General features: G+C 33.7%; 3 protein-coding genes across 8 annotated transcripts; 1 reads left to right on the top strand and 2 right to left on the bottom strand.

Annotated features, from left to right (window-relative positions):
- Positions 1 to 1,022: 1,022 nt before the first annotated feature.
- LOC103491657 (protein root UVB sensitive 5) lies at positions 1,023 to 13,112 on the bottom strand. The gene is made up of 17 exons (XM_051089243.1): positions 12,731 to 13,112; positions 12,518 to 12,577; positions 11,998 to 12,152; positions 11,670 to 11,770; positions 11,456 to 11,514; positions 11,207 to 11,253; positions 11,053 to 11,131; positions 10,890 to 10,962; positions 10,605 to 10,694; positions 10,388 to 10,447; positions 10,174 to 10,287; positions 9,981 to 10,041; positions 8,413 to 8,531; positions 8,168 to 8,260; positions 7,898 to 8,086; positions 1,761 to 1,868; positions 1,023 to 1,682 (listed from the first exon to the last, which is right to left on the bottom strand). Exons 1-17 carry the CDS (start codon positions 12,886 to 12,888, stop codon positions 1,023 to 1,025), a joined length of 2,226 nt encoding a protein of 741 aa, XP_050945200.1. The 5' UTR covers positions 12,889 to 13,112.
- Positions 3,333 to 6,847, top strand: LOC103491684 (high mobility group B protein 1). 6 transcript variants are annotated; one of them, XM_008451735.2, is made up of 8 exons: positions 3,333 to 3,655; positions 4,515 to 4,611; positions 4,852 to 4,980; positions 5,070 to 5,127; positions 5,224 to 5,268; positions 5,768 to 5,848; positions 5,941 to 6,015; positions 6,522 to 6,847. In XM_008451735.2, exons 2-8 carry the CDS (start codon positions 4,544 to 4,546, stop codon positions 6,576 to 6,578), a joined length of 513 nt encoding a protein of 170 aa, XP_008449957.2. In that variant the 5' UTR covers positions 3,333 to 3,655; positions 4,515 to 4,543; the 3' UTR covers positions 6,579 to 6,847. The 6 variants fall into 6 exon arrangements, with proteins under 6 accessions (XP_008449957.2, XP_050944271.1, XP_050944272.1 ...); XM_051088314.1 differs by having other exon boundaries at positions 3,355 to 3,478; positions 4,528 to 4,611; XM_051088315.1 differs by having other exon boundaries at positions 3,414 to 3,655; positions 6,525 to 6,847.
- Positions 13,113 to 15,009: 1,897 nt separating the features above from the next.
- Positions 15,010 to 19,359, bottom strand: LOC103491675 (probable envelope ADP,ATP carrier protein, chloroplastic). The gene is made up of 10 exons (XM_008451728.3): positions 18,873 to 19,359; positions 18,355 to 18,411; positions 17,611 to 17,673; positions 17,437 to 17,493; positions 17,257 to 17,340; positions 16,987 to 17,055; positions 16,802 to 16,914; positions 16,549 to 16,718; positions 16,340 to 16,418; positions 15,010 to 15,424 (listed from the first exon to the last, which is right to left on the bottom strand). Exons 1-10 carry the CDS (start codon positions 19,236 to 19,238, stop codon positions 15,313 to 15,315), a joined length of 1,170 nt encoding a protein of 389 aa, XP_008449950.1. The 5' UTR covers positions 19,239 to 19,359; the 3' UTR covers positions 15,010 to 15,312.
- Positions 19,360 to 26,137: the final 6,778 nt, after the last annotated feature.

Raw genomic sequence — 26,137 nt, 5'->3', positions numbered from 1 at the left:
TTTATTTGTTAATCCCTTCTTTTTCTTTCCTTCTTTTTTTTATCCCTAGCTTACCTAATTTTTTTTTAAGGTTCGCACCAACCAGAAGCTCTATCAAAGGTTGGTTCCATTTTTTTGTTTATTTTTTTTTCTTCTTCTCTCTTTTTTTTTAAAGAAAGAAAAAAAATGAAGATCCCATGCGAGTATATATGAAGTTAGATCTCCTGGATGCCCTGCTTCTATGACTGTCAACTTTTGGGGTTTGTTCATGATAGACGATGCAACTTTATTATGACGCCCTGCTGCTTCCTCGACACCTGGGGTTTGTTCGTGATAGACGATGCAACTCTATCATGACGCCCTACTGATTCCTCGACGCCTGGGGTTTGTTCGTGATAGACGATGCAACTCTATCATGACGCCCTACTGATCCCTTGACGCCTGGGGTTTGTTCGTGATAGACGATGCAACAATGGGGACCACAGATAGCTAAAAAACAAAATATATAATCAGTGTTAAACAAAAAAGAAACTATCACTGATATGGATCTATAACTGATATGGATCTATAACTGATATGGATCTATAACTGATATGGATCTATAACTGATATGGATCTATAACTGATATGGATCTATAACTGATAAGGATCTATAACTGATAAGGATCTATCACTGATAAGGATCTATCACTGATAAGGATCTATCACTGATAAGGATCTATCACTGATAAGGATCTATCACTGATAAGGATCTATCACTGATAAGGATCTATCACTGATATGGATCTATCATTTAGTAACAACAAATTTAGAAAATACTAGAAACGAAAACAAATGAAACTTACATTTTTTTCCAGAAATATGTTATCTTCAAGATCTTGCCAATCGAGTTGTTCACTGGATTCCCAATTTAATATTCTTGGACACCCTTTCCCTATTCTTGTCACATACCCACTAGCAAGTTGAGGAAGTATTTCGTATGCCCAGTAAGCTAGAACCATAGGGAAGCCTTGTAGAAAGGCACACGCTTTAGATTCTGTTTCTCAGTTCTTAAACTTTCTTTTGGATTTCACCGCATTTTGAATGAATTGCTTTGTAAGACTGAAGCACAACCTTCCCCAAGGATAATTCCTAAACTTCTCTTTATCATCCAACATCTTTACATGTTTTAAATCCAACATATTGTGATTTTGTTTAGGAATTAAAACATTGTACAAGAAGTAAAGGTTGGCTAATTTTACTAGCTCTTCTTCATCGGTGCAGGATTTACAGTGATAGTTAAAAGCAGTCTTCAATTCTTGTCTACTAATGGAAGTGTTATTTCTAAAAATCAATTGTTTAACCATAGACTCATTTTCTTCCGTTGCATCTAAAACATCTTCTATAGGATATTCACCACAATTTATTCCTGTAATCAAACAAAAATCTCGCAGTCCAAACTCCACAATGTTACCTTCGATGTTGAAAAGAAGAACATTGTTGTCCGTTGAGACACATTGTCTTCTAATCAAGTGTGCTAATAGTTGTAAAGGTATTTTTGTCATTTTTAAATTTAACAAGTGCCCAAATGGTCCTTCTTTAAACAAGTCTAGACAACTAGGTGATAAACTTTCGATAATATGGTCAGAAGTTTGTAGATTACAGTACACAGTGATTCTTAAGGTTGACTTCCACATTTCTTTGGGAATAATTAATTGTTTTCCCTGTTTAGAGCAAAATAATTGTTACAAATATGCAACATACTAACTTAGAAACAAAACAATATATATATAATGGAATACCTTCTCTTTTTTTATCTTCTTTTTGCTTGATGAAGCTTCATGTGTTGAGACTCTTTTTGCACATTTTTCATTTGGTTCGCTTTCCATAATATCTTTTTTCTTATCCATCTATTAAAATTACAACAAACACATCAACCCAATGAACTAAACATCCCCCAAACATATCAGTGATACAAACATATAATAACAATCCAACATAAACAAAGTAAAACATCCTTCAAGCTGATAGAAACATATCACCGATAGAACATAAACAACATCACATAAAAATATACACTAACACCCAAACCTATACACTAAACTAAAAATATACATTAAACTAAATTATCACTGATAGACCCTAACCCTATACACTAACACACAAACCTAAAACAGATCAGCATGTTATACATTCCATCATAAACCAGTTAAACATCCTCCAAATTCATTAATCAGTGATAGAAACTTATCACTGACAGACCCTAAGCAACATAACACACAAAATCTAAATTAGACTAGAGCTTTTACTAATTTCCCAAGTCAAACAGGCTAAACATCTTCGAAGACTATCAGGGATTGAAACATATCAACGATAGACCCTAGGCAACAACAATGCCCGTTAAATGGTTATCTACTAACATCCCAATGCAAACAAACTAAATATCCCTCAAGACTATCAGTGATACAAATATATCACCGATAGACCCTAACCCTATACACTAACACACAAACCTAAAACAGATCTGCATGTTAAACATTTCAACATAAATAAGTTAAACTCTAAATCAGTGATAAAAACACATCATTGATAGACACAAACTGAAAAACATAGCGTAGAATGTAGTGCGGTGGAATGAAAACAAAATAGAAGAAAATAGTACCTGCAGCGTGGCGGAAGGAAAATAAAATAGAAGAAAGTAGTAGGGCAGAACGGCACCGGCACCGGAAAACCAAATGGGAGTAGGAAGAAAGTGGAAGAAAATAGAAAGAGGAGGAAAGTACCGGCACCGAAAAACCAAATGGGAGTAGGAAGAAAGTGGAAGAAAATAGGAAGAGGATGAAACGGACTCCACAATGTGCTTGAAATCGTTTGCACTTTCCCACTCGCGAAGAATCTGCTTGAAACGCGAAGAAAGTGGAAGAAAATATATGTAGGGGTAATTTCGTCTTTTTTATTAAAAATTGCCATATTTGCAATTTTTTATAATTTTTGCTATATCCTTAATATATTTTGGGTCAAATGCTATATACCCACTCGACCATTTTTGTTATTTATTCAAAGTAAACGTATGTATTTGCTATTTTTCTGGTTGGCCCAAGTTGATTTTTAATAAAGAAAAAAACGATAATGTGCGATGGGCTATTGGGTATGATGGCCCTAAAGACCGGAAAGGATGACGACGTCAGATGGGCCGTGGGTCCAAAATGATACACGTGTGAAAAGAGGGAAGGGCAGTGGACCGATGGGCCCAAATGACACACGTGTGAGGAGTTGGGAACGTACGTGCCGGAGATTTAATGTAAATAATATCTGTGTTTGTCACTATCTGTATGGGATCGCTTTGGCGGCAATAATCATTTCCACAAAACCCAAAAGATAATTCCTTTCCGATCGTATTCATCATATATTCTTCCTCTTTAATTTGTTTATTTATTAAAATACCGGTCACTGGCTATTGCCAGTAAGAGGTCGCTCTTCCGGGGCTCTCGTGTGGCGGTAACAGTTGCATGTGTTACAGGTCGTTCCGGTTACTCTAAATCAATTCCCTTCTCACCCTGGGTTGTTTCTTTTGAATTCTTTTCTCTTCTTCTATTCTCTCTCTCTCTCTCTCTCTCAGTCTTTGAAAAATCTCTGGTATTGATTCTCTTCTTTCCTTTCCGATTCCTTTTGGATCGGACGGCTTGCTTCATCTAAGGTAATCGATTCTCTCCTTTCCAGATCTCTTCTCGTCTTTGTTCGTTCTAATTTTAATCTGATTCTGTTTGTTTTTCCTGTATAATTATCGTCTGTTCTACCTAATTTCTTGCGTTTTTAAGGACTTGTTGCGTTTTTCCTTCTAATTCTGTGGAGAATGATCGTTTTTTGAGCTATTTGTGCCGTTTTATTTATTTATTTATTTATTTATTATCTTAATAATTTATGCTGGAGTTGTTTTGAGTGAAGTGAAGAAACAAGTAGCAGTACGAGTTCAAGAGTTGAAGTTGTGGTAATTAATTACATTTTAGGTTTATTTTTCAGTTTAATGCTCTGTTAGCGATTTAACACAGGTGATTTTTCTTATGCGATCGACTTAGAGTCGACAGAATCTAGTTTTGCTTTATTGTATGTAGTTTTCTACTGTGAATTATCTGTAGCTGGCTGATTGTTAGTTTGTCGATTCTACAGATAGCTTTTAAAATTGAAATTTAGGGATTCTGGTCTCATTAAGGTCAAATATGTTCAAGAACATGTATAGTATTACTATTTACTTTTGTTTGCTTCTGGATGTCTGGATGTTCATGTTCGGCAGTCATTACGTATCATATAGACTTCGTGTTCCTTTGACTTTTGTGAAAACAGTTTCTAGAGGTTGCTTTCACTGCATTTGTGCACGTTGGCATGTACTTTTATGTTAGAAATTTTGTCTTTGTTGTTTCCTGTACTGTTTGAGGTACTGCTCCTTAGTTTGGCTCAAATTGTTCTTGTCCTGATTTTCGTGCATGTAGGTTGTTGTTTCTTAAACTATAGGAGTTGTACTAACTTGCTGTATTGTTATACTGCTGCTCAACGAGTAGTTATTTTGTACAGGTCTTTGCCTTTCATAATGAAGGGGTCCAAGGGTAAGGGAACATCAAGGGTCTCCAAAGAAGCTTTGAAGCCAGTCGATGATAGGTAGTTTTTTGCCTATTGTTCCACTACATGTCTCTTATGTTATTGGTCTGATGAAAGTTCCGTAAATTGTTCAGTTATGCCTGTCTGTGATCCATTGTTGGCATCTTTTTTTTTTAGTATCGAATTTCCAGCAAGTTTTTGACTTCCATTGATGTCTAATATTCACATACTTGGTTATGTGTATACAGTGTTTACAGGAATTTTGTAGTGACGGATCATAAATATCTCATTTCTTTTCAGAAAGGTTGGGAAGCGAAAGGCTGTTGTTAAAGCTGACAAGGGTACCAAACGACCAACAAAGAAAGATTTGAAAGCCAAGAAAGATCCCAACAAACCAAAGAGGCCTCCGAGTGCTTTCTTTGTTTTCCTGTTCGTATTTGTTCTCTGCCGTTTTGTCTTCATTTGTTTGATTTCCTTAAGAAGAAAAATTCTCTTATTTGGTTATATTTATATAACAGTGAGGAGTTCAGAAAGGAGTACAAAAGGGAAAATCCTAATGTGAAGGCAGTATCTGCAGTATGTGATCTGTGAAACTGATCTAATGATTCACATAATTCCCAATTGGTGATGCAAATATAGAGTAACTTACTAACATTTTCTCCACTCCTGCAGGTCGGAAAAGCTGGAGGAGAGAAGTGGAAATCCTTAAGTCACGCTGTAAGTATTATTGTGCATTACATAAAAATGAAAGCATGCTTAATCCTTGAGTCTTTTCCCTTTTTACTGCATGCATTTATGTATGATGATGAATGAAACACTGTTTATAGAGCTGTGGTATTCGTGTTGCTGCCAAATCTTGAAACCAGCGTCACTTTCAGCAATCTTGTATTGAATATCAAGTTGATACGTGTGTGCATGCTTTTTTTTCTTTGCCTTTTTCATTTTGTTGTGTTTTAATAATTTTTTTATGAGAAATCATAACTTTCATTGAGAAGAAAATGAAATAATATAAGAGCATACAAAAAAACCAATCCACAAAAAACAACTCAACTGAAGGAAGGGAGACCATCTGAAGGCAATGAAAGAATCACAACTTAATAGTTTTTCTGCCTCTGTATTGATATTTTCTTACATTTGGGCATTTACACTTTTATTCTCTCAACAGTATTTTACATTTTGCGTTTCTTTATATAATAACTTCTTAATGGTTTAAAAGGAAAAAGCACCATATGAAGCCAAGGCAGCTAAGAGGAAGGCTGAATATGAAAAGCTTATGAGGGCATATGACAGCAAGAAGGTAGTTGTGCTCTGTTTTTTTGTGTATTAATTAAATTTATAAGACATGACTCCAAACTTAAAGTGCTCATACACCTTTTTTCGGGAATATAGGCCAGCGCAGCAGATGACGAAGAATCAGAGAGGTCAAAATCTGAAGTGAATGACGAGGATGAGGCCAGTGAGGAGGTATTTTTTTAATACATAAGAAGTAAATGCTACAATGCTTGTTTTTAGAGCGTGTCTATGCATTTCAGTTCATAGTAAGCCAATTAAGATCCCTCTCTGCTGTTATTTTTTTTTTTTTTTTGAAGTTGAAAGTAACAAAAATTTATAGATCAGAGAACACTTTTGGATTAGTTGGTAATAATTTCATTTTCGCACCTTTAAATTTGTAACCATTTGGTTTATGGTCTTTAATAAGTAACAAATCTGATCTCCTTGCTTTATAATTTGTAAGAGTCTATTTCCTATCGTGAAAGCATCTAATCTTCAACGGTATATCAATAAAATTTCATTAAATCATGTCATTCTAAACTCTAGAGAGTAAATTGGTTCTTATTAAGGTTCAAGGACAATTAGTATTGTAACTCCCTCGCAGCCAACGCCAATGACAAGAATGCAATAGAAAGGGCATGGATTTGGTAAAAGTAGAATTAGGGTTTCATAAAATTTGACTATTAAACCACTTGCAGGAGCATCAAGAAGAGGATGATGAGGAGGAGGAGGAAGATGATGAAGATGATGACTAAATTGAAAGCCAACTTGTTTGTATCGGCCAACCCAGCTGGTAGAGGGAGGAAGGTGACGTATGTTCATATATCTTTGCATGCTTTCTGTTCATTTTGTATTTGTGTGCAACATGATAACGTGTCAGAATATCTTTACTTGTTTTAATGGTCTCCTTCACTTTACATCCCCTTTGTCATATTACATTGTTAAAATCTTGGGGGTATTTTGGCCTTTCTTTTGATAACCAATATGAAATTATCAAATACATCTTTTGGAAGCTGTACTTCAACCTTTTGCCACCTTTTACTCTTCTAGCGCTCTTCGCAGTTTAAAATCATCTTTGCCAACATTGTAGTCTAACCGATAATTATTATCGATCTTTTAACTGTACAAATTTTAGAGGAATTTCCAGAACTTCATGGATCGTTTTATTAGCAAATTTTTAATGTTTCCATAATTACCTTCGACTGTAGTTTTCTCTAATATTCCAATCTTTGAAGGGTGACAATTGTAATTAATATATATAGTTTTTTTGCATTTGCTAGACACAAAATGGAATGTACAAATTATACAATAAAATTTCTAGGAGGTCAAGGGCCCCTATAATCTGGATTATCTAAAAGTCAGTAATTTATTAAAAAAAAAAGGTAATTATAATTGTTAGTAATTTTTTGAATACAGATTGTAATGCAAGTCGTCTAATTAAAAATGTCAATGTGGCAAAGAAGAAAATTGCAATTTCTAAACATATTAAATAATTATTTTTTCTTCATGGGATAAATGAAATGGCTCTCTTTTAAGTCTTACGGACCTGAACTGTTTCAGAACTTTAAGATGTTTAATTGGTATCAACCAATTATCGTAATTCATTTCATTTGTTGAAATTACGAGCAAACGAACGTCAGAATTTGCTAACAAATGTATTGAACACAAGACTACAATCTGAATTTTAAAAGATTTTTTCATAGTTCATAGAGACACATAATTAGATAAGAGTATGTTCTTTAAACTTTAAACTTTAAAGACCTACTTAATATTAATTAGATATTCGTTTTATATGTCAAGATTTATTATAGACACTATGCTTAACTTTTAATTTAACCAAAACAATGGAGAAAGTTTGTCAAATCAGATTCTACCAAGTTCGGCTAAGAGTCCAACTTAGTTCCTCCAAACAAAAAGTAAACCAAAGGCCTAAACAGACTTTTTGAGTTTCTATGGGCAAAGACGTGGTCTCGATTTCCAGGATCATGAGCTTCCAAAATTAATTAATCCTCGAAAACTAAGATTTTCAAGAAGTACCGAACTAAGAAACATCAATTAGGATATTGTTTGGTACCTTTAAGCTCAATTGATGAGTATCCCAACCAGCTCCCTCCAACAGTTGCACAAAATCATTAAACTTATCTTCCATCTCCAATAGGCTTCGTGCAAGCTGATCGATGACGTTTTCTGTGGCATTGAAGTGCTTATTGAGCCAGTAAGTCTGCCAAATACTACGTAAAACTGCCATGCTAGGAGCACCCACCTGTCAAGAAGTTTTTAGGAGGAACCACCTAAAAGGATAGCAAGAATCATCAAACTTTGCTATGAGATTTGATTAATATACCTTGAAGGAGACGAAGACCTTTAAGTCTTTATCTTGTGAGTCCAGCATGAGGATGTATTTCTCATTTGCATATAATTTCAAAAATTTCATCACCTACCCAAGGAAAACAGTGACGATCAATGTTATCTTTGACAAATTATGGAATAGATTTTCATGTTGCATCTCTGCTGTCTCTGTAGAGGAAAAGTCAGGAACGAAGCGAAGTTAACTGATATGGGAGAAGAGGAGAGGGAGTTGAGGAATACCATGGAAGAAGATCTCTCACTGCCCATCATCTCCTCCAATGATACACCAAAGATAATCGAAGGCCTTGTAAACCTTTCCCACACTAATATGCTTTCTTCGCTGTTGCAGTCAACCGTTCCTGAAGAAAGCTACTAAAATGTAGATTATTTCTTGTAGCGTGCAATATACTTGCCCGAGGCAGGAAAATTTTGGGGGATGTTTTAGCAATGTTGCGAAAAATATGAGAAAACAAAAAAGGGAACCTAGGAGTACGGAACAAGAAGTGAAAGAAAGGAATTGAAAATTAAATATAGACAATGGACTATAAAAAGAATAGAATCAACCTTCCAAACTGCAAATTTCACCCGGAGCTGATGTTTTTTCTTTTGCGGATGCATTTTTTCAAACGATGCATAATGCTAATGACAATAACTCTTTTAATGACGCCAATTACATTGAAAATAATAGGCAGCATCTCTCATACAAAATGACCTAATAATGAGAAAAATCAGGTCTATGTTGGCCAAATCTACTCCTTTTTCATTGTGTTCATTAGAACAACGGGTAAAAAAGTTTAAATATTGAAATCTGTAAATATAGGACACCCTATTGGCTGTTAAGAATGGAGACACAACCATACACTTCAACCATGTTTTGTCTAAAACAAAGCACCAAAACTGATAATTTGTTTAAAACAAAGCACCAAAACTGATAATGTGAGGAAATTAAGAGAAACCCACCAGAATTATTAGCAAAATGGACAAAAATATTAAGTCCCCACCGAATAATGAAACAAAAATGAGAAAAAATTAAATTTTTAGTTCTCAAGATTCTTTCGAGTTTAGTAGAATATAGTGTGACAGTTACTTAAAACTTTGAATTTGGCTTTAGTAGTATTTCTGCTCATGTTGGCAGCGCAGTTTTCTGTTAATTAATAACAAGACGTAGTACCGTATTTTTATCAAGAAAAATGCATTCTTAATATTTTAAAAATAAAATTATATCTAAAATATTTTTTTTCTCTTTTCTCCCCGTCTTCCTCCTCTTCTTCTTCCTCCCCTCTCCGTCCGTGGTTGCCACTGCCGTCCACTGGCGCCTACACATATTTTCAAATTTTCCTTTTCTTTTTTTCTTTTTTTTTTTTTTCTTTTCCTCTTCTTCTTCCCTATCCTCTCCTTTTTCTACCTTTCTTTCCCTTCCCTCCTCTTCTTACCACGTTCTTGTTCCTTTTTGTTTTAGAAAACGGGCATTCTTTCCTTCAGAATCGGCGACGAAAAATATCTTCACCAACTTGCCTTTCAAACTTTGATTTGTTTCATTTCATCCATTTCGTCTCAATCCTATATACTCTGTATCTACCATCTATTTAGTTTTCAACTCTCCCATCTGCCTCTGCCTCTACTTCTGTCTGTTGTTTTATATTTTTTGTCCTTTGAGGTAGGACTCCTGATGCAATTCGTGTGCATATTCCTGTTATGTTTGTCAGGATGCATGTGTTCCCTAGACTTTTATTCCACAGATTAGGAACGATTGCTAGCATACGGCTTCGGCATCATAGACAACACTGACAGTATTAAAATATCATTACCTGGTACTTTGTTGTGCAAAACGTGAGCCCTTGCTAGGATACGAGCGCGTTTCAGATTTATCTGTTAGAAAGATAAAATAATGACTTAGTACTGAGAAACACTTAAATGCGCACCCAACATAATCCTCAAGCCAAAAGCGAAGCCTAACAAGAGCACTTCTGTCAGCACACAATATACTTGTCATGCTCTTACAGTGTTAAAGTGCAAGACTGCAAGAGATTGGTATCGCAACCAAAGATGCAGAAGCCGCATACTTAGCCACGTTGTTGATAACACTGAATATGAATTTACAAGTCCTGGAGTATCCTACATTGACAACAAGAAAACCAATTACTTTAACACATGTAAAGTCGTTGGTTGCTGAACGAGATTACATTCTGAACAATGTGGTCTTCAATAGACGTACCAAGATTAGGATCCCTATGGCAAGACCGAGCAGCTGCGCAACTACTTCCCAAACTTCTTCCTGATACATTGAATGGAGTAGAATAACTTATGATAAAAGTATCTGAAAATAACTTACGCATCTTGTTACCAAAAATATTTGGTTCATGCATAACATAATACTCAGATAAGCATTTAGCATGATAAAGAGTCAGACAATAGAAAGGATTAGCATGTACCTTTGCTGCTATCTCTCCCAAATTTCCTGAAACCGCAAAATGGTTCTGAATAACTCGAAATGAAGGATCTTTCAGTCCTCTTGCAACAGCCTACATAGTTTGAGAATTGGGTTGAACAATGATAGCTCTTGAAAGAAGTTCCAGACTTCGATTAGCAAGAACTTGCTTTTGGTTTAAGAGACTAAAGGTGAATGCATAATTATTAACGACAGTTGAATATCTTTAAGCTTTTCTACATAATTTAATAATAAAGAAAAAAGATACTCAACTAGCAGTGTAAAATACCTTGGTTAGATTTCCAAGAGAAGCCAATGGTAGAAAATAGCTAGGATACAATGGAGTAGCAAGATCAAAGACGCTGCATAATAGGCTGCCTATTAAAGATTTTACGATCTTAATAGTAAAGTCAAGAATTCTGTTGTCAAATAGAGTGCTAAAAAAATGGAACCTTCCCGCACTGCCGATGAAGTCAGCATACATTCGCCATTGTTTCGGATCATCGTCAAAAAGATTACCAAAACGTCCACCTGGAAAGGACGGCAACACTCACTGAAATATTCAATATAATCTTCCATATTTTAGATCTCTTTATGATTCCAGACCAATGAATAAGCGCCCAACTGCTCCAATGCCATCCTTAGAGACCCATCTGCTAAGTCAATAAATTTTCCACATTAAAGTCCATTACAAGACTACATTGACATACAATAGTTTGAATAGTTTTAAACAATAAAATAAAGGCGCACATTAGGCCTCTTTATGCATGCATGTAAATGTATTACATAAATAAGTTCAAAGATACACCGATCATGAAGGATGCCCGAAAAACTGTTATGAGAAAACTTAGAAACCTGATGGCAGCAGCAGAAGCAGCTGCAGTACTTCCTGAGAAGGAGCCTATACCGACTGCCTAAAAACAATCGATGTAAGAGAGGAATAATTAATGTCGATGACATTTTCTTTTTCATTTTGCTAAGGGAACCATGTTATGATAGAATGAAAACATATTTTCAGCAACATTTATCAATTATGTAGGATTTGATTTCTTATTTTCTTATCATCTACCTTGAGGAGACTGGATGTGACCAACGTGTGACAGATCCATCCAGTAACATTAGTGGGGAACTGCCGTATCATGTACTGCAAATAATCATCTGAAACTGATTCTGCAATGCAAATAATAAAAATGTGAGAGAGAATGATGAAATGATTTCTATCTAGAGGGAACAAACAAGAAAACCTTAGAATGTAGAGAAAATTTTGATCCTTATTAGTACAAGGGTAATGTATGTCATAAAAAACTAGTCTAAAAAGAAAACGTCCAAAAAAAATCAATGAAAAAATTATTAACAGGAAAGTTGATAAATGAAAAGAGCCCGGGCATTGTAGATACCTGGAAATCCGGTGGGTAAAATAAAATCCTTTATGAGACCTGGAAGCCAGGATAGTTTTGTTTCTGAAAAACGAGATTCTTTGAAGCCATTGGATGTCGGATATGTTTGTTCATCAAGGAAAGATTGCAACCGTTGGCTATCATCTAGAAAATACCTGTTCATGGAATCAAATCTCCCAAAATGAAACTCTTATAGAACTTCTCGGTAGAAGAAAAAGGTACACCGGATCTCAAAGTCATAAACTATGGTGAATATGTTTACAGGATCTATAATTATCTCAACCATCAACTTCATCCTAAAATTAATTTGAACCTCTATCTATCTTCAAAAAACGTACGGGGAGGTTTTTAATTCACGTGAAATGCATCTAACACGTAAAATTGCTTCAAGAGAGACACTGATATCACGAAAACCGTAGCAATACAAAACAGAATACATTCTATCAATTAAAAGAATTTGGTAATACGAATTAGAGAAACAGTTACATAAAAAATGAATTCTAAGGCAAACATCACCGACTTCTTCAGAGCGCTATTTCCATACTTCTCGACCAAAATTACTCGCCGCTGGATTTGTTCTCTGCAACAAGAACATAAAAGAAGAATAAGACAATCAGATGACTTGAAATTATATAATACCACTTCAAAAAAACTCGGAAAACAATCAGTAAACAACAATATATCAAATATAAACTATCACATTTCAGTTCTCGAGATCGGAGTAATCTCGTACCTGCTGCAATCAAGGCCGTTACTGTCATCGTCTTCTCCGTGAGGAAGGTCGGCTCGGTTGCAGAAAATTTGAGGACGATTTCGCAGCCTTCCACTGTGAATCAAACGGGAAGATTCAAAGGCACAAGAAGGCAATGAGAGTTGCACAGCGACAGACATGCGGAGTGAAAGCGTTTTGTGAAGCTAATGGACGTGAAAGAGAAACTTTCTTCCGACCTCTGTGAGATACAAATGGAGGAATGTAGAGTTGAGGAGTGATTTGCGTGTGCTTTGTCTGGTTGATCAATTGCCGCGCGGCAATCGATGAAGACGAGACTCACTCTCTATCTTAATTTTCCGGGCCTTTTCATGTGGCCCAGTTTGTAATTTGACGGCCTTACAGGTTCTAAAAACCCATTCCAAAGGAGGCCCAAATAGGGCTTGTTTATTTCCCGACCCATGAGTTTTAATTCACAAATGATTTAAGTACAATATTTTCAAAAAATCGTAAATATACTAAAATCTGTTAGAATCTATCGATAATAGAAATAGACCATGTAATCAACCTTAAATCTATCACTAATAAATTATAAAAATCTATCGATGGATAGATCTTGCTATATTTGTAATTTTTTTAAAAATATTGGTACGTACTTTATAGTTATTTTAAAAAATACTATCAATTATCATTATCTTAATTCATAGATAAATTATAGGAAATATCTCAATTTAGGAAGTAAATAAAAGTGAGGTATTTTTAAAAATAGTAAATTAGTGAAACTATTTACAAAATAGAGGAGAATGCATTAGATTCTCTTTAGTCCATTTAAGGTTTTTTTCTTATATTTTGTTGATAGTTTTTTTTTCCATCCATAACAATTTTCCTTAAAAATATAGGCGAATGATGAAACATGTGCAAAAGTAGAAAATGTTGATCAACTAATTGTTGAACTTTTTAAAAATGTTTAGTTATGTCTATCATTGGTAAGTCGTGACAAATAGTCATTATCAAGATAGCAACTAATGACACATTTCTCAATTTAAAAGCTACTCTATGATAGTTATCAGTGATGGTTGTTATCACTCATTATTTTCAAAAATCAAGAGCAAACCTTTGAAATGATAGTCGGGTGGATTTTTTAGTCTTTACCAATTGTGTGCTATATATGTGCAATTATGTTATTACTATGCTATATATTCTATTAATTTTTTATTTAAAAACCATCTATGCAACTTGTCCTAATCCATAAGTACTAATATTCGGTACTTTGATTTATTTTGATCTTGTAATTTTAGAACTTTTGATTTCATTTGGATGTCTACTTAAAGGCGATTGAAATTTTAAAAAGTGATTTTTTATCTGTATTTGAAAAGTTTTGTATGCGACGGAAACTCTTTAATAAAAAAAAATATATATAAATAAAAGGGTGATATTTGGTTATAGTTAAAAGAAATGCAACACTAAAATTAGGATTGAAATAAAAATAAGAAAAGGGACCAAAATAGGAGGATCAAGACAGAAAAATACATACCAATAACGGTGTTCATCGGTTGGTTGGTTTGGTTTAGTTTTGGAATCAAACCAACTATAAGTACATACCATCAACATGGAGGTTTCCATCAACATATTTTTAGTGGCTGGCGACTCCAAAGAATCGAATTTGAACTGAGTTAGTTTTGTGAAGAAATTAAAGGAAAGGAGAGATGGAGAAGGCAGAAGAGAATCAAAACGTGGACTAAAAAAACTTTGTAAGAAAATTTGCCAAACAGTTCAATTTCGATTCATTAAATAGATCATATGAGAAAGGACATTTCCTTGTAACTTTTACTTAAAAAACTAGTTAAAATATAAAAATTTTAGTTAAACAATATAAAATATAAAACTAAACTATGACATCTTTACAAAATTAGGGATACAACCTTTAGCTTATATTTCAACTTTTCTACCAATCATCAACACACGATTTTATAGCTTAAATAAGCTATTTCATATAGAAGTCCACATTATTTTTAAACGATTAGAATAATTTGAAATACATGTTTAATTGAAATACTCTATAATGCAATTTTCATGCCATTAAAGTTTATTTATTTTAGAGAGATTTTAAATATTTTAGAATAACTTCCGAAGGTGGACCTAAAACAAAAATGAAAAAAGAAAAAAATAAATAAAATAAACACAATTCCGACCTAAAACAGCACACGCCTCCTCTCTTTTAGGCTTAATAGAATCTAGCATATGGGAAGATCTTTGGTTTCTAGCTTCGCAATTTGTCATAACCAATAAGATGTAGACGTGACTGTTTGAAAAGAACATGAACTGATCTATCATAAAAGAAATCCAAAACTAAACCAATCTGTTGGAAGCCAAAATTTGGGAAGCTAACTTTACCTAAAACAACTACAAGTATAGAATATTCCAAGTATATAACACAGCTCAAGAACACAAATCCTCTTAGCATCTCAAAATTTTCTAGGCTAATTTTCTGTGGCAATTGAATAAGCCGATAAATGTTTGCTTCTCCTACAGCCGCATCTATCTCAAAATTTGGAATGCAGTAAACAATGATTAGAGACAGTAAAATGAGATTTCTTCAGGATTGTTCAATTACTTGTTTGGCTTTTCTTCTCACGATTATCTTCAACTAGTTGCTGAAACTCCTTTTCACTTGTTGCTATGAGGCGCTTCACAAAGTCATAAACCGTAAGCCTGATGCTGCAGTATAAGAAACGTGGTAAAGGATTACTAGTGCAGAAAGCTTCACGCTTAGGAGCCATTAAGTTGCGGTAAAATACTCAACTTCAATGAAGTTTGCACATTTATTCAATGACTCTATCTTCCTATCATTTTCTACTTTTCACATTTACAAAGGAACTTCCTCTTCTCTTCTATATGTACTTTTCACATTTATAAACGAACTTCATCTTCTCCTCTATCCCTACTTTTCACATTTATCTAGAAGATTCGTCTTATTACTCCACACCCTAAACACCAACCTTTTAATGTATTAACCTAGACTTATGAACTCCACCCAGTGGGCCAAACGGCCCATTAAAGAATTCAGATGACCAGCTGAATACTGTTGCTAACCATCAACGAAGGTAAAGCTTTAGTAGCTCATAGTTGCGTGTGATGCCAGTAATATAAGTTACATAACGCCCAGAAGAAAGATAAAGAGAAAAGGATAGGCCAGAATGTTAGTATTTGATTATCCAATGGTCATCAACCTCTCAAAACCTTGGTTCAAGTTCAAATGGATACAACCAAGCTTTAGAAACAAGATACCCAGATCCATGCCTCACTTAGGCATGAAGCAAACACTTGTTGATTAAACATGATGGTAAAATTATCCCTTAAAAAGAAATCATGTGATTCAGCAGTTTAAATCCTCAAACATCGACTTGGCATTCTAAAAAACCAAAACCAATCTCAAGTAATTACTCTGGACTTCCAAACAGCAAAATCATGCAGAAAATAGATGTCTAAATCAATTGACAAAATTTCCTGCAGATGCATGATGCATGAAAATTCAAGGGAATCAACAAAAACCAAACTGGATTTGGATATAAACATCTGTAAGTGGAGCAATGAAAGTGCATATAAGCTTTGAAATAGGAGTTGAAAGCCAACCTGCTATTCGGAAGGGTCTTCAAAGCGTTTGGAACAAATCCCCTGTACAAGCCAACGACTCCATCATGTGCAACAATACCTACATCAGAGATGTCAACCATGATGATTTATACCCACAAATTTCAGTCATGTAAATTAACAACTTGTTGCCTATGCAAAGCATTTATACAGTTTCATTCTGCCATTTTAACGAATGTTCATTGTAGTACCTGAGATGGCTTCCAAAACTGTCTTGTAAGGTGTGCCTCTCATCTGCATCTGTCTTCTCACGGTGTCCAAAGGATAACACGTTAGGGTGGCACAGGAAGCTGATATCAAGGCTGTAAGTAGAGATGTTTCGGTTCTCTTTTGAATTTTTTCTGGCAAAGACTTCTTCAATCTGCATGGAAAAGATTTCCTATTAATATCAATTCTTAAATTCCATGAAAATGTTGAAATGTATGGAGGCTCCGATGGACTCACAAGTCAAAAATGCAGAAGTTTACAGCAATATAAGGAGCTATGCCAATAAGGGAAGGTCCCAGACCATAGTAGAAGGATGCAATGCCTTCCTCTTTTAGCATATTCAAGGCAACCTGAAAATGATAAAGTTTTCATCTTCAGGCGGAATTTTACACTTATAATTGAAACAGGCCAGCTAACCATACCTCAGACATAGTTCGGTAACCTGGTTCAACTGCCAAACGTAATCTTAGGACATCTAGTGGGTATGTGATCTACAAAGAAACAAATAGCATCATTTAGAAAAAATGTAATGATATCTCACACGAACGAGATCACAAAAATGGAGAAGGTTTACAAATCAACATAAATAATAGAATTTGACAGAAATGCATGGACATTAACTAATGCTAAGGATATTACTACCATAAGAAAATACAGGAGAAGAGAAATAGTAAGTTTGAGGCATTGCTTACAAAAGTGGATGTCATGCCAGCACAAGCACCTGCACCAAGTCTTCCGAGCACAGATAGTTCACCATCTTTCCCCCTAAAGAGTTTCTGAATATTTAGAAATTAGAAAATGTATTAGTCACATCACACGGAACATGTTGGGTGTTTATGTAGCATTTAAAGCTTGCTTATAGTGAGACATACCTTGTAAAATTCATAAGCAAAAAGCTGTACAGCACTATAAGGGATAACCCGTATGACCTGGAATATTTAAAAAGGAACTATAACGAAATCATAACTCAAAATCTTCACTAGTACAGTGGAAGAAAGTCAAACTATACACCACCAAGCACCAACAGGTAATTTTAGGACAAATACCTGAGGAAGGTTGCCTTTCCAGTAACCTTTAACTCCTTCATTCTGACCAATAGTTGTTATAGCCTGCAGTTAAACATAAGTCAGGGCAAACCATGTAAACATGAAGATTTAGTCACAATGGTAGAAGATAACATATAAACCTAGTGAACGACAGAACTAAAAATTAACGTCTGTTGTAGTCTGCACTCTCATTAAATTCTCTGTGTCATTTCTACTGTTATTATGATTCAAAATTTAGAATATATTTTGAATAGTGTGCCTCTTCCCTATCCTCAACCTTGAATGCCATACCACACTTTTATAAGTTTCTCAAAAAAATTTCATAATTTGGACCGAAATCTTCCAACCCCACTGATTAAGATGTTGCAATCCTCATGCTTGCCTTAAGAGATAAGTATGGGGCAATGAATTTTAATCGCTCATCAATGTTGGGTGTGACAAATGATATCAGGAGGTAATAATCCTATGTTTCAACATGCAAATTAGTAAAAAGAAATCTTCATTTTCCAACTAACCATGTAGCAATGCAAATTATTCCCGATGTTCTGCTCACTACATTTTAGCTCGAGATGCTCTCAGTCAACAATAGGGTTTTCTGTTTGAAAGTTTTAAACCATAATTTCTAGCAATCCTTCAAGTATTATCTTTATAGTATGACAAGCATTTTGGGCAACGCAAGAGGATTGGTTACATGTGAGAAACTCTGCCTCCAAAACTATAAACAAGAACCAAATGTGGCCATACCTCAATGAAACTAATTGCTTTCTTAGTGCCTTCATGCGCTACTCTTACACCATGAGTCTGCAAATACAATTGAAAATTCTATCAAGTACGAGAGTTTTAAGATCCTAAATTCAGACTCCTCATATTATTTCTGACTCATTTTAAATTAATAGTCCACATATTAATATTTTAAGACCTCAAACATTTGCCTCTAGCCTCTACGTAACCCCAACTCAAATAAATTTCAGTTCAAGAAGAAAGAATTTAGCAAAAGCAACTAGTTTCAAACTGGTCAAGTTTGCAAGACAACAAAACTAGCAGTTCCCTACGTCCAAGATGAAACTCGGTAACCAGGTCAAAACGAGCTCAGAAATTAAAATATTATGCATAGATAATATAAAATTGGCCGAAATTCTAGATAAAATTACCAAATATTTGAGAACGAGCACAACAACGACGTCATTAGCCCCAATTAGAAGACGAAGATAATCGTAATCAAAACATAAAAACAGCACTTCAACGCGAGGAACACAACGTACCTGCATAAGAAGCTTGATACGGTCGAGAGGAGCCGTGACGGTCTTCGCAGCAGCACCGGCAACGGCGCCGGCGGCAAAAAGCGCAGCGTCTTTGGGCACCAAGGCGAGTAAAGCCAGTGGATGCGTCAGGAGCTGAGACGGAGAGGGTGAGAATTCGTGTTGGTCTCTCTTTTCCACAACCGAAATGCAGGCAAATTTGCATTGAAGGCGCCGGCAATCGGCGGCCGAAATACGGCAAAGTTGAGCGTTATTACTCCATAGACCTTCGGAGATATCTTGAGTGGATTGTCTTAGAGAGGGTGTAAGGGTTGGAATATTCCGCCATATCAAAGTAGCGTTGTGTTCGTTTCTCGCAGGTTTCGCCATTGGAGAGGAAATTTGTTCAGTAAAGAGGAAGCATGAAAAGGATAAGGTAAGGCCGCGGGAGAGAGACAACAAAAGAGAATTTTGTTTTCTGTTTTCTTACTGAATCGAAAGTGAAATATTTCCTTTAAATTCCTCGATCTGGGTGGGGGCGGGATTTATTTTCTTTTTCTTTTTCTTTTTCTTTTTCTTTTTCTTTTTCTTTTTCTTTTTCTTTTTATCACTTAACTAATCTCTAATTTCCGGTTCGAACCATACTTATTAAAACATTTTTATTATCAATTTTAATGTCTACATTAACTGTTATAAATATATTATCAATTTTAATGGTATATCAACATTTCAACATCTATTTTCGCTCTTTATTTTAGATTTAGTAAGGTATTCATTTTTTTATCCACATCTCAACTTTTTTATTTTATTTTGATGTATTCATAAGATCACAAGAAGTGAATTGATACTCAAACTATATATGGTAAAGAGTTAACAAAATATTTAAAAAAATAGAAACAAAACGTCATTAATTATTAATGTTTATATAGATATCCTTATTTTATTTTTCATATATATACTTTTATTTCTTCATATTTCACCCACTTTCTCAACTTTTTGATGAGTGTATATTTTCATCTCATTTAATCTATGTTTATTTTGATCTGTTTATGACATTTAACCATTAAAACTATGATCAAATTTGAATTCGTCCTTTTGTGCAAAAGTTGGTGTGTGAATATTATTGAGAAGATCCCCTAGTTGTGGGTGATGGCATATGGCTAATTAAATTTCTAAATAAATTGTCCAACCATAGAACTTGAATGTGAAAATGATATGTACATTCAACTAAGAAAATGTGGAAGATGAATAATGCCATCTCTTTATTAATTAAAATTCTATTTGTTTATAGTCTACCTAGTAACTAGGTGGATCAATTATTTCTCAATATCTATCCATAATTAATAACATCTTAAAAAAATTATGAATTTGGAATTAGAACTATAATATTGGTTACATACGAATTGTCTTATTATAAAATATAATGACATAGAAATGAAGTTAATTGATTCAAGATTCAAACATTTCATAAGATATGATGATCATCTTCACTTGAATGTTTTTAGCATGCAATCGGTAAATTGTAAAGTTTAAAAAAAAAACTCTTGACTAAGATTGAAGGAGAAGCATAAAAGTCAAACTTAATTTATTGTTAAAACTTTGCTGTAAAGGTATGATAGTATATTTATATATGAAGTAAAAATAGGATATTTGAATTGGACTTGGAGATTACATTCAAGTTGTGGTTTTAACTCACTAGGTTATAGCGTTTGACAGGGACTTGTCCCTATTGGTATTTTGCAAGGAGCTTTGGGGCACATTCCCATAGCCAATATTTTGAGTCTAAAGTGATCCTTTAGGTCGGAGCTTTCATGGGATACATTTCCCTAAGGACAATGGCATGCATGGGCTGGCTAAGCCCATCCCATTTTTTACTGCACTTTTGCCATGCCCTCTCTCTTTAAGCCCAATTCTCATCCTATGCTAATAATAACTAAGTATAGTAATTTAAAAAAGAGATTTTACAATGTATAACCATTTTGTTATAAAATATTAAGTATATATCAATTTATTAAAAAATTTGCAAATATAGCATATTTTTTATTTTCTTTAAACATATTCCAATATTGCCCTTGTTTTGAAAAGAAAATTGGTGCAATTTTCTCCTTCTCCATTTTCACCGTCATTCCTCTTCTCCACGATTTTCTCCCTTCTCCATCTTTACCACCATTTCTGTAATTTTCTCCACGTTAAGAACACCTTCTTCTGCCTCCAAAGACCCTTCTTCTGCCTCCAAAGACCCTTCTTCTGCCTCCAAAGACACTTCTTCCGCCTCCAACCAATCGTCGTCTTATTGTCTATGATTTTCTCCTACTTTCGTTAAATCATCTGGTATGTAATCAGATATTTTTTAAAGATTTTAGATTTGATCTTTCTTTTTAATTGTTTCCTCTTATTTTAGTTTTTCCATTTGAATCTTTGTAATCTTTGATTTTAGTTGTTTCCTCTAATTTTAATAATTTTCCGGTTTGAATCTTTGTAGAATATTTTTTTGTCGATTTCATGTTTTTAGGTTAAAAGAATTACATGTTTCTTTTATTATTATTCTTAAACATCGATGATATGACTTCATCTTCTTTGTAGAATTACATGTCTATTAATGATAGTGATAGACTTGTATCCTAGTATATCACTGATAGAAGTCTATCACTAATACACTATGATACAAGTTTATCACTGATAGACACTGTCTTCTATCACCAATAAACAATTTTTTTTAATTCTACAGTAATTTGGAATTATGATTAAGCTTCCAATAGTAGTGTTTCATAGTGGACAGTGGGATGATACAAATAGTTACTTGAATTACAAGACTACATGCGTATTGGTTGATGAGATAATGTGTTTTGAAAATTTAGTGAGTTTGCTATTAAGAGAAGTTCGATTTGATGCATCTCCTTCTTCAATACAATTGTCAATCTTATTGGATTATGGTATCACTGATATTCAAACTGTGGTTCAAATTCAGGAAGATAAAGATGTTACTCGGTTTCTAAGTTTAGTTAAAGGGAAAATTACAAGACATCCATTAATTAGTTGCCCATGCTATTGCTCATGTCTCTAATATGGATTTAGAATGGTCTAGTGTTGTTGACAGTGTGATGGATAATTTGTGTACTTTACTGCCTTCTTCTTCCATTGACGATGATTTTCAAATTCTTACGGATATTCACGTTAGTAGCTTGTTTTCTACATTCGATTTGAAAGAAAAGGATATGTTTGCTAGCAAGGAACTACTATCAAAGTCATTTTACTACATTGCTATAAAGAACAACTTTGAGTTCAAGACTGTGAGATCAAATTCTAAATCTATTAAGTTTAAGTGCTCCCAAAGATAATTGTCCATGGTATGCCCGTGCATCTTGTTACAAGGGTGGGGAATTATGGCAACTAAGGAAGTATATTGCTAATCACAATTGCTCCATAAATGTTATTCAAACCACTCATAAACAAGCATCTTCATCATTGATTAGTGATTGTATTGTAAAAGACTTTAGTTCTTTTGACCATTCGACTCCAAATGATATTATGATTCACATGCGTACTAAACTTGGTGTAAATGTTAGCTACTATAAAGCGTGGAGGGCAAAGGAACTTGTTATGAATTCTTTTAATGGTGAAGCAAAGGAATTTTATGCCTTGATTCCAAACTTTTTTATGAAACTAAAAGAAATTAACCCAAGTATGTTTTTATTCTTACAATTTATATATCATCAACCAAGCTTTTAATGATATGGTCTATCACTGATAAGTTCTATCAATGATAGGCCTTATAGTAAACGAGCATATCATCAGACAACTGGTGTTATGGTGGTTTACTATAGAGTCTATCAGTGATAAACCATATATATATATTAATATTTTTTTTATTTCAGGTTCATTCACTGTTTATGAAACTGATACAGAGGGACATTTTAAGTACTGTTTCATGGCTATTGGAGCATGCATTAAAAGATGGAAATATTATAGGCCCAACATATCAGTTGACGGTACATTTTTTAAATCTAAATATGGTGGAACTCTTTTGATAGCCTCAATAATTGATGGTAATAATCAAAATTTCCCATTGGCCTTTAGTATTGTAGATTCTGAAAATGATGCATTCTGAAGATGGTTTTTTGAGAATATAAAGAAAATAGTTTAGGGGATCGGAAAGATTTAGTTGTAACATCTAATCGACATTTAAGTATCCCAAAAAGTGTTCATAATGTTTTTCCAAATACTGAATATTGCGTTTGTTTGCAACGCCTTCTAAAAAGTTTGAAGTTGATATATAAGGACCCTATAATTGATAAGCTCTTTGTTAGATGTGGAAAAACATATACAGTTGTTGATTTTGAGACTAATATGAGATGGATGGAGTCTATGTATCCTAGTATACGAGACTATTTTAGTAAGGTTAGTTTTGAAAAGTGGGCTCGAGCATACTGTACAAGGAAAAGATATCAAATAATGACTACAAACATTTTAGAAAACTTAAATGCAGTTCTAAAAGAATCTAGAGATTTGTCTGTTACAGCGTTGCTCGATTCTATCAAACAAATACTTCAAAATTGGTTTTATGATTGGAGAAAAGTTGCATGTTGTATGAGAATTATTTTAACTAGTTGGGCTGGGGGAGAATTACGAATACAACATCAAAACTCAAGAAGCTTCAGAGTAAGTTTTTGTGTTTCAATGTTTATTTATTTAATTAGAGGGTAATGTAACAAGACCTATCAATGATAGACTCTATCGTTGATAGATTTTTATTAGTGATTGTTTATATCAGCAATAGATTCTATCAGCGATAAACCATATATGTTGACTAAGTTTTTTTTTCCTGGTTAACGCTATTAATGATATTGAATTTCAAGTGATTGATGGAAGAAAACAATTTATTGTACAGTTATATTGCAAATCATGTATCCGTCGCGTTTAGGATCTTGATGAAATTCCATGCGCTCACGCTCTTGCTGTTCTTCATGGGCGTAATATGAATGCTTACTTTTTTGTTTCCAAGTATTTTTTGTCAAGTACTTTGATTTCAACTTATATTGGATCAGTTTGTCCAGTTGGAAACCATGCTAATTGAAAGTCTATTAGGATTGAGAATAACATACTACCTCTAACTTTAAAGTGTCGAGCAGGATGAACGCAAAAACAAAGAATACTATCAATTGGCGAGAAGAAAAGTCACTCAAGATGCAACCATTGTCATCGTGCTAGTCACAATCGTAGAAATTGCAAATTTCCACCATTTTTACAATGACGTGATATTATGTTTTTTATAATAATCTTTTAGCTTGAGCATATAAAACATTTATTTTGTGTGTGTAGTAAAAACTTTCTATTTGTTTGACTCAAACCGTTCAATAATAATCTACCTTTTTCTCAAGACTATAAAAGTAAAAGTGATTTTATTGTAAAGTCTATCACAGATAGTTTCTATCAAATGATAGATTTTATTGTGTAGTTATCACCAATAGTTTCTATCAATGATAGAAACCAATATACAATTGAAGGAACTAGAAGGGATAATTGATGAAAGGAATGGTTCAAACCTTTCAATAATAATCTACCTTTTTCTCAAGACTATATTGTAAAGTAGTAATATGAAGTAATCCACTATAAAGTTTATCACAGATAGTTTCTATCAATGATAGACTTTATTGTGTAGTCATCACCAATAGTTTCTATTAGTGATAGAAACCAATATACAACTGAAGGAACTAGAAGGGATAATTGATGAAAGGAATTGTTCAATAAATACTAATCTCAATGCAAACAAAGACAAAAAACTTGTAATGTTTCAACTTGTAATCCAACATTTCTCTTCATTAATATGGTAAAATCAACTAACAGCATATGAAGGTCCAATGTGAACTCTGTCACAAACATCCACAAAATAACTAATGCACTACAATATCTATCTACTAAATATTGAGAGATTTGTACATTAAAACAATGTAAACTCTATCACAAATATCAACAAAACTACTGCACTACAATATCCATCTACTTATGATTGAGAGATTTGCAGATCAAAACTAGGTGCAATATCCTTTATTCTAGGAGAATGTCTTGTTGGTTTTGGAGTATCATTCTTCTTGCCTCTTTCATTCTTTTGCTCTTTCACATTCTCCAACACTTTCTTTGATGGTTTAGGTTGTCTGTTTGGACTAGCATTTTCAATATTCGTTGCTATTTCCATAATTTTCACTTTTGCCTTTTCTTGAACAACCTGAAAAAATAATATTGAATTAGAGTTTATGCATATATACATTAAGTCTATCATAAAATAACAAAATGTGATTATTATAATACCTTCACTTTGTTTGATGTGTCATGCACCATTTTTGACTTATTTTCATGATGATTATCATCTTCCTCGGTTTCCTCGTTATCTTCAATCTTTTGCAGATATTAATATTAGTAGTGCAATGAAAAGAATTATAGAAATTGTCAATATCCTATCATTGATAGACTTTTGAATCACAATTGAGATCTCAGAATAGTCTATCACTGATAGAACCCTATCACTAATAGACTTAAATCATAGAAAGAACAATCTATCATTGATACAATTCTACCATTGATAGACTTTTCACACACAAACATAATAGTCTTGGAAAAAAATAAAAGTAAAAGAACTAGAAGCTTTAATAATTTTACCTCTTTGTCTTACATCAGCATCAATCATTTCTAAACTTATTGATGGAGGAGGATTCTTTTCCAAGGGCTCTTGAGATTTTTTTTTCACTTTTACATTTGTGCAAAAGTCTTTGATTTACCACTTCTGTCAATGAAAGTAACAAAAGAACAATCTCCTCTTGTCCCTTCTTTAAGCAGTCTAAATCTTCTTTATGCTGTTTTTTTAAATCTTTAATATCTTCATGTAAAGAAGATATTCTTTCTGCCATATTTTTGTCCTTCATAGCACATGCTTCTTCATCCAATCTATCATTTTCTAATTCCAAAAAATATCTGAAGTACTCAGATTTCATTTCTTCTTCTGATGCAACAATGGGAACCACATATAGCTAAAAAACAAAATATATAATCAGTGTTAAACAAAAAAAAACTATCACTGATAAGGATCTATCAGTGATATGGATCTATCACTTAGTAACAACAAATTTAGAAAATACTAAAAAAGAAAACAAATAAAACTTACATTTTTTTTCCAGAAAGATGTTATCTTCAAGATCTTGTCAATCGAGTTGTTCATGGATTCCCAATTTAATATTCTTGGACACCCTTTCCCTATTCTTGTCACATACCCGCTAGCAAGTTGAAGAAGTATTTCG

The sequence above is a fragment of the Cucumis melo genome, chromosome 8, assembly GCF_025177605.1.
Source record: "Cucumis melo cultivar AY chromosome 8, USDA_Cmelo_AY_1.0, whole genome shotgun sequence".
NCBI classification, from domain to species: Eukaryota; Viridiplantae; Streptophyta; class Magnoliopsida; order Cucurbitales; family Cucurbitaceae; genus Cucumis; species Cucumis melo.
The sequence above is the reverse complement of the archived record's forward strand: the minus strand, read 5'-3'. Positions and strand labels throughout refer to the sequence as shown.

Coding starts and splice junctions, on each gene's coding strand:
- LOC103491684 (XM_051088314.1), top strand. Junction 4,612..4,851: donor TTGAAGCCAGTCGATGATAG/GTAGTTTTTTGC, acceptor ATTTCTTTTCAG/AAAGGTTGGGAAGCGAAAGG. Junction 4,981..5,069: donor AGTGCTTTCTTTGTTTTCCT/GTTCGTATTTGT, acceptor TTTATATAACAG/TGAGGAGTTCAGAAAGGAGT.
- LOC103491657 (XM_051089243.1), bottom strand. CDS start 12,888: ATGTCTGTCGCTGTGCAACTCTCATTGCCTTCTTGTGCCTTTGAATCT. Junction 11,132..11,206: donor AGTTGGGCGCTTATTCATTG/GTCTGGAATCAT, acceptor CGTCCTTTCCAG/GTGGACGTTTTGGTAATCTT. Junction 8,087..8,167: donor AGGTCTTCGTCTCCTTCAAG/GTATATTAATCA, acceptor ACTTCTTGACAG/GTGGGTGCTCCTAGCATGGC.
- LOC103491675 (XM_008451728.3), bottom strand. CDS start 19,238: ATGGCGAAACCTGCGAGAAACGAACACAACGCTACTTTGATATGGCGG. Junction 18,412..18,872: donor GTATCAAGCTTCTTATGCAG/GTACGTTGTGTT, acceptor TTGTATTTGCAG/ACTCATGGTGTAAGAGTAGC. Junction 17,341..17,436: donor TTGCTTATGAATTTTACAAG/GTATGTCTCACT, acceptor CTAAATATTCAG/AAACTCTTTAGGGGGAAAGA.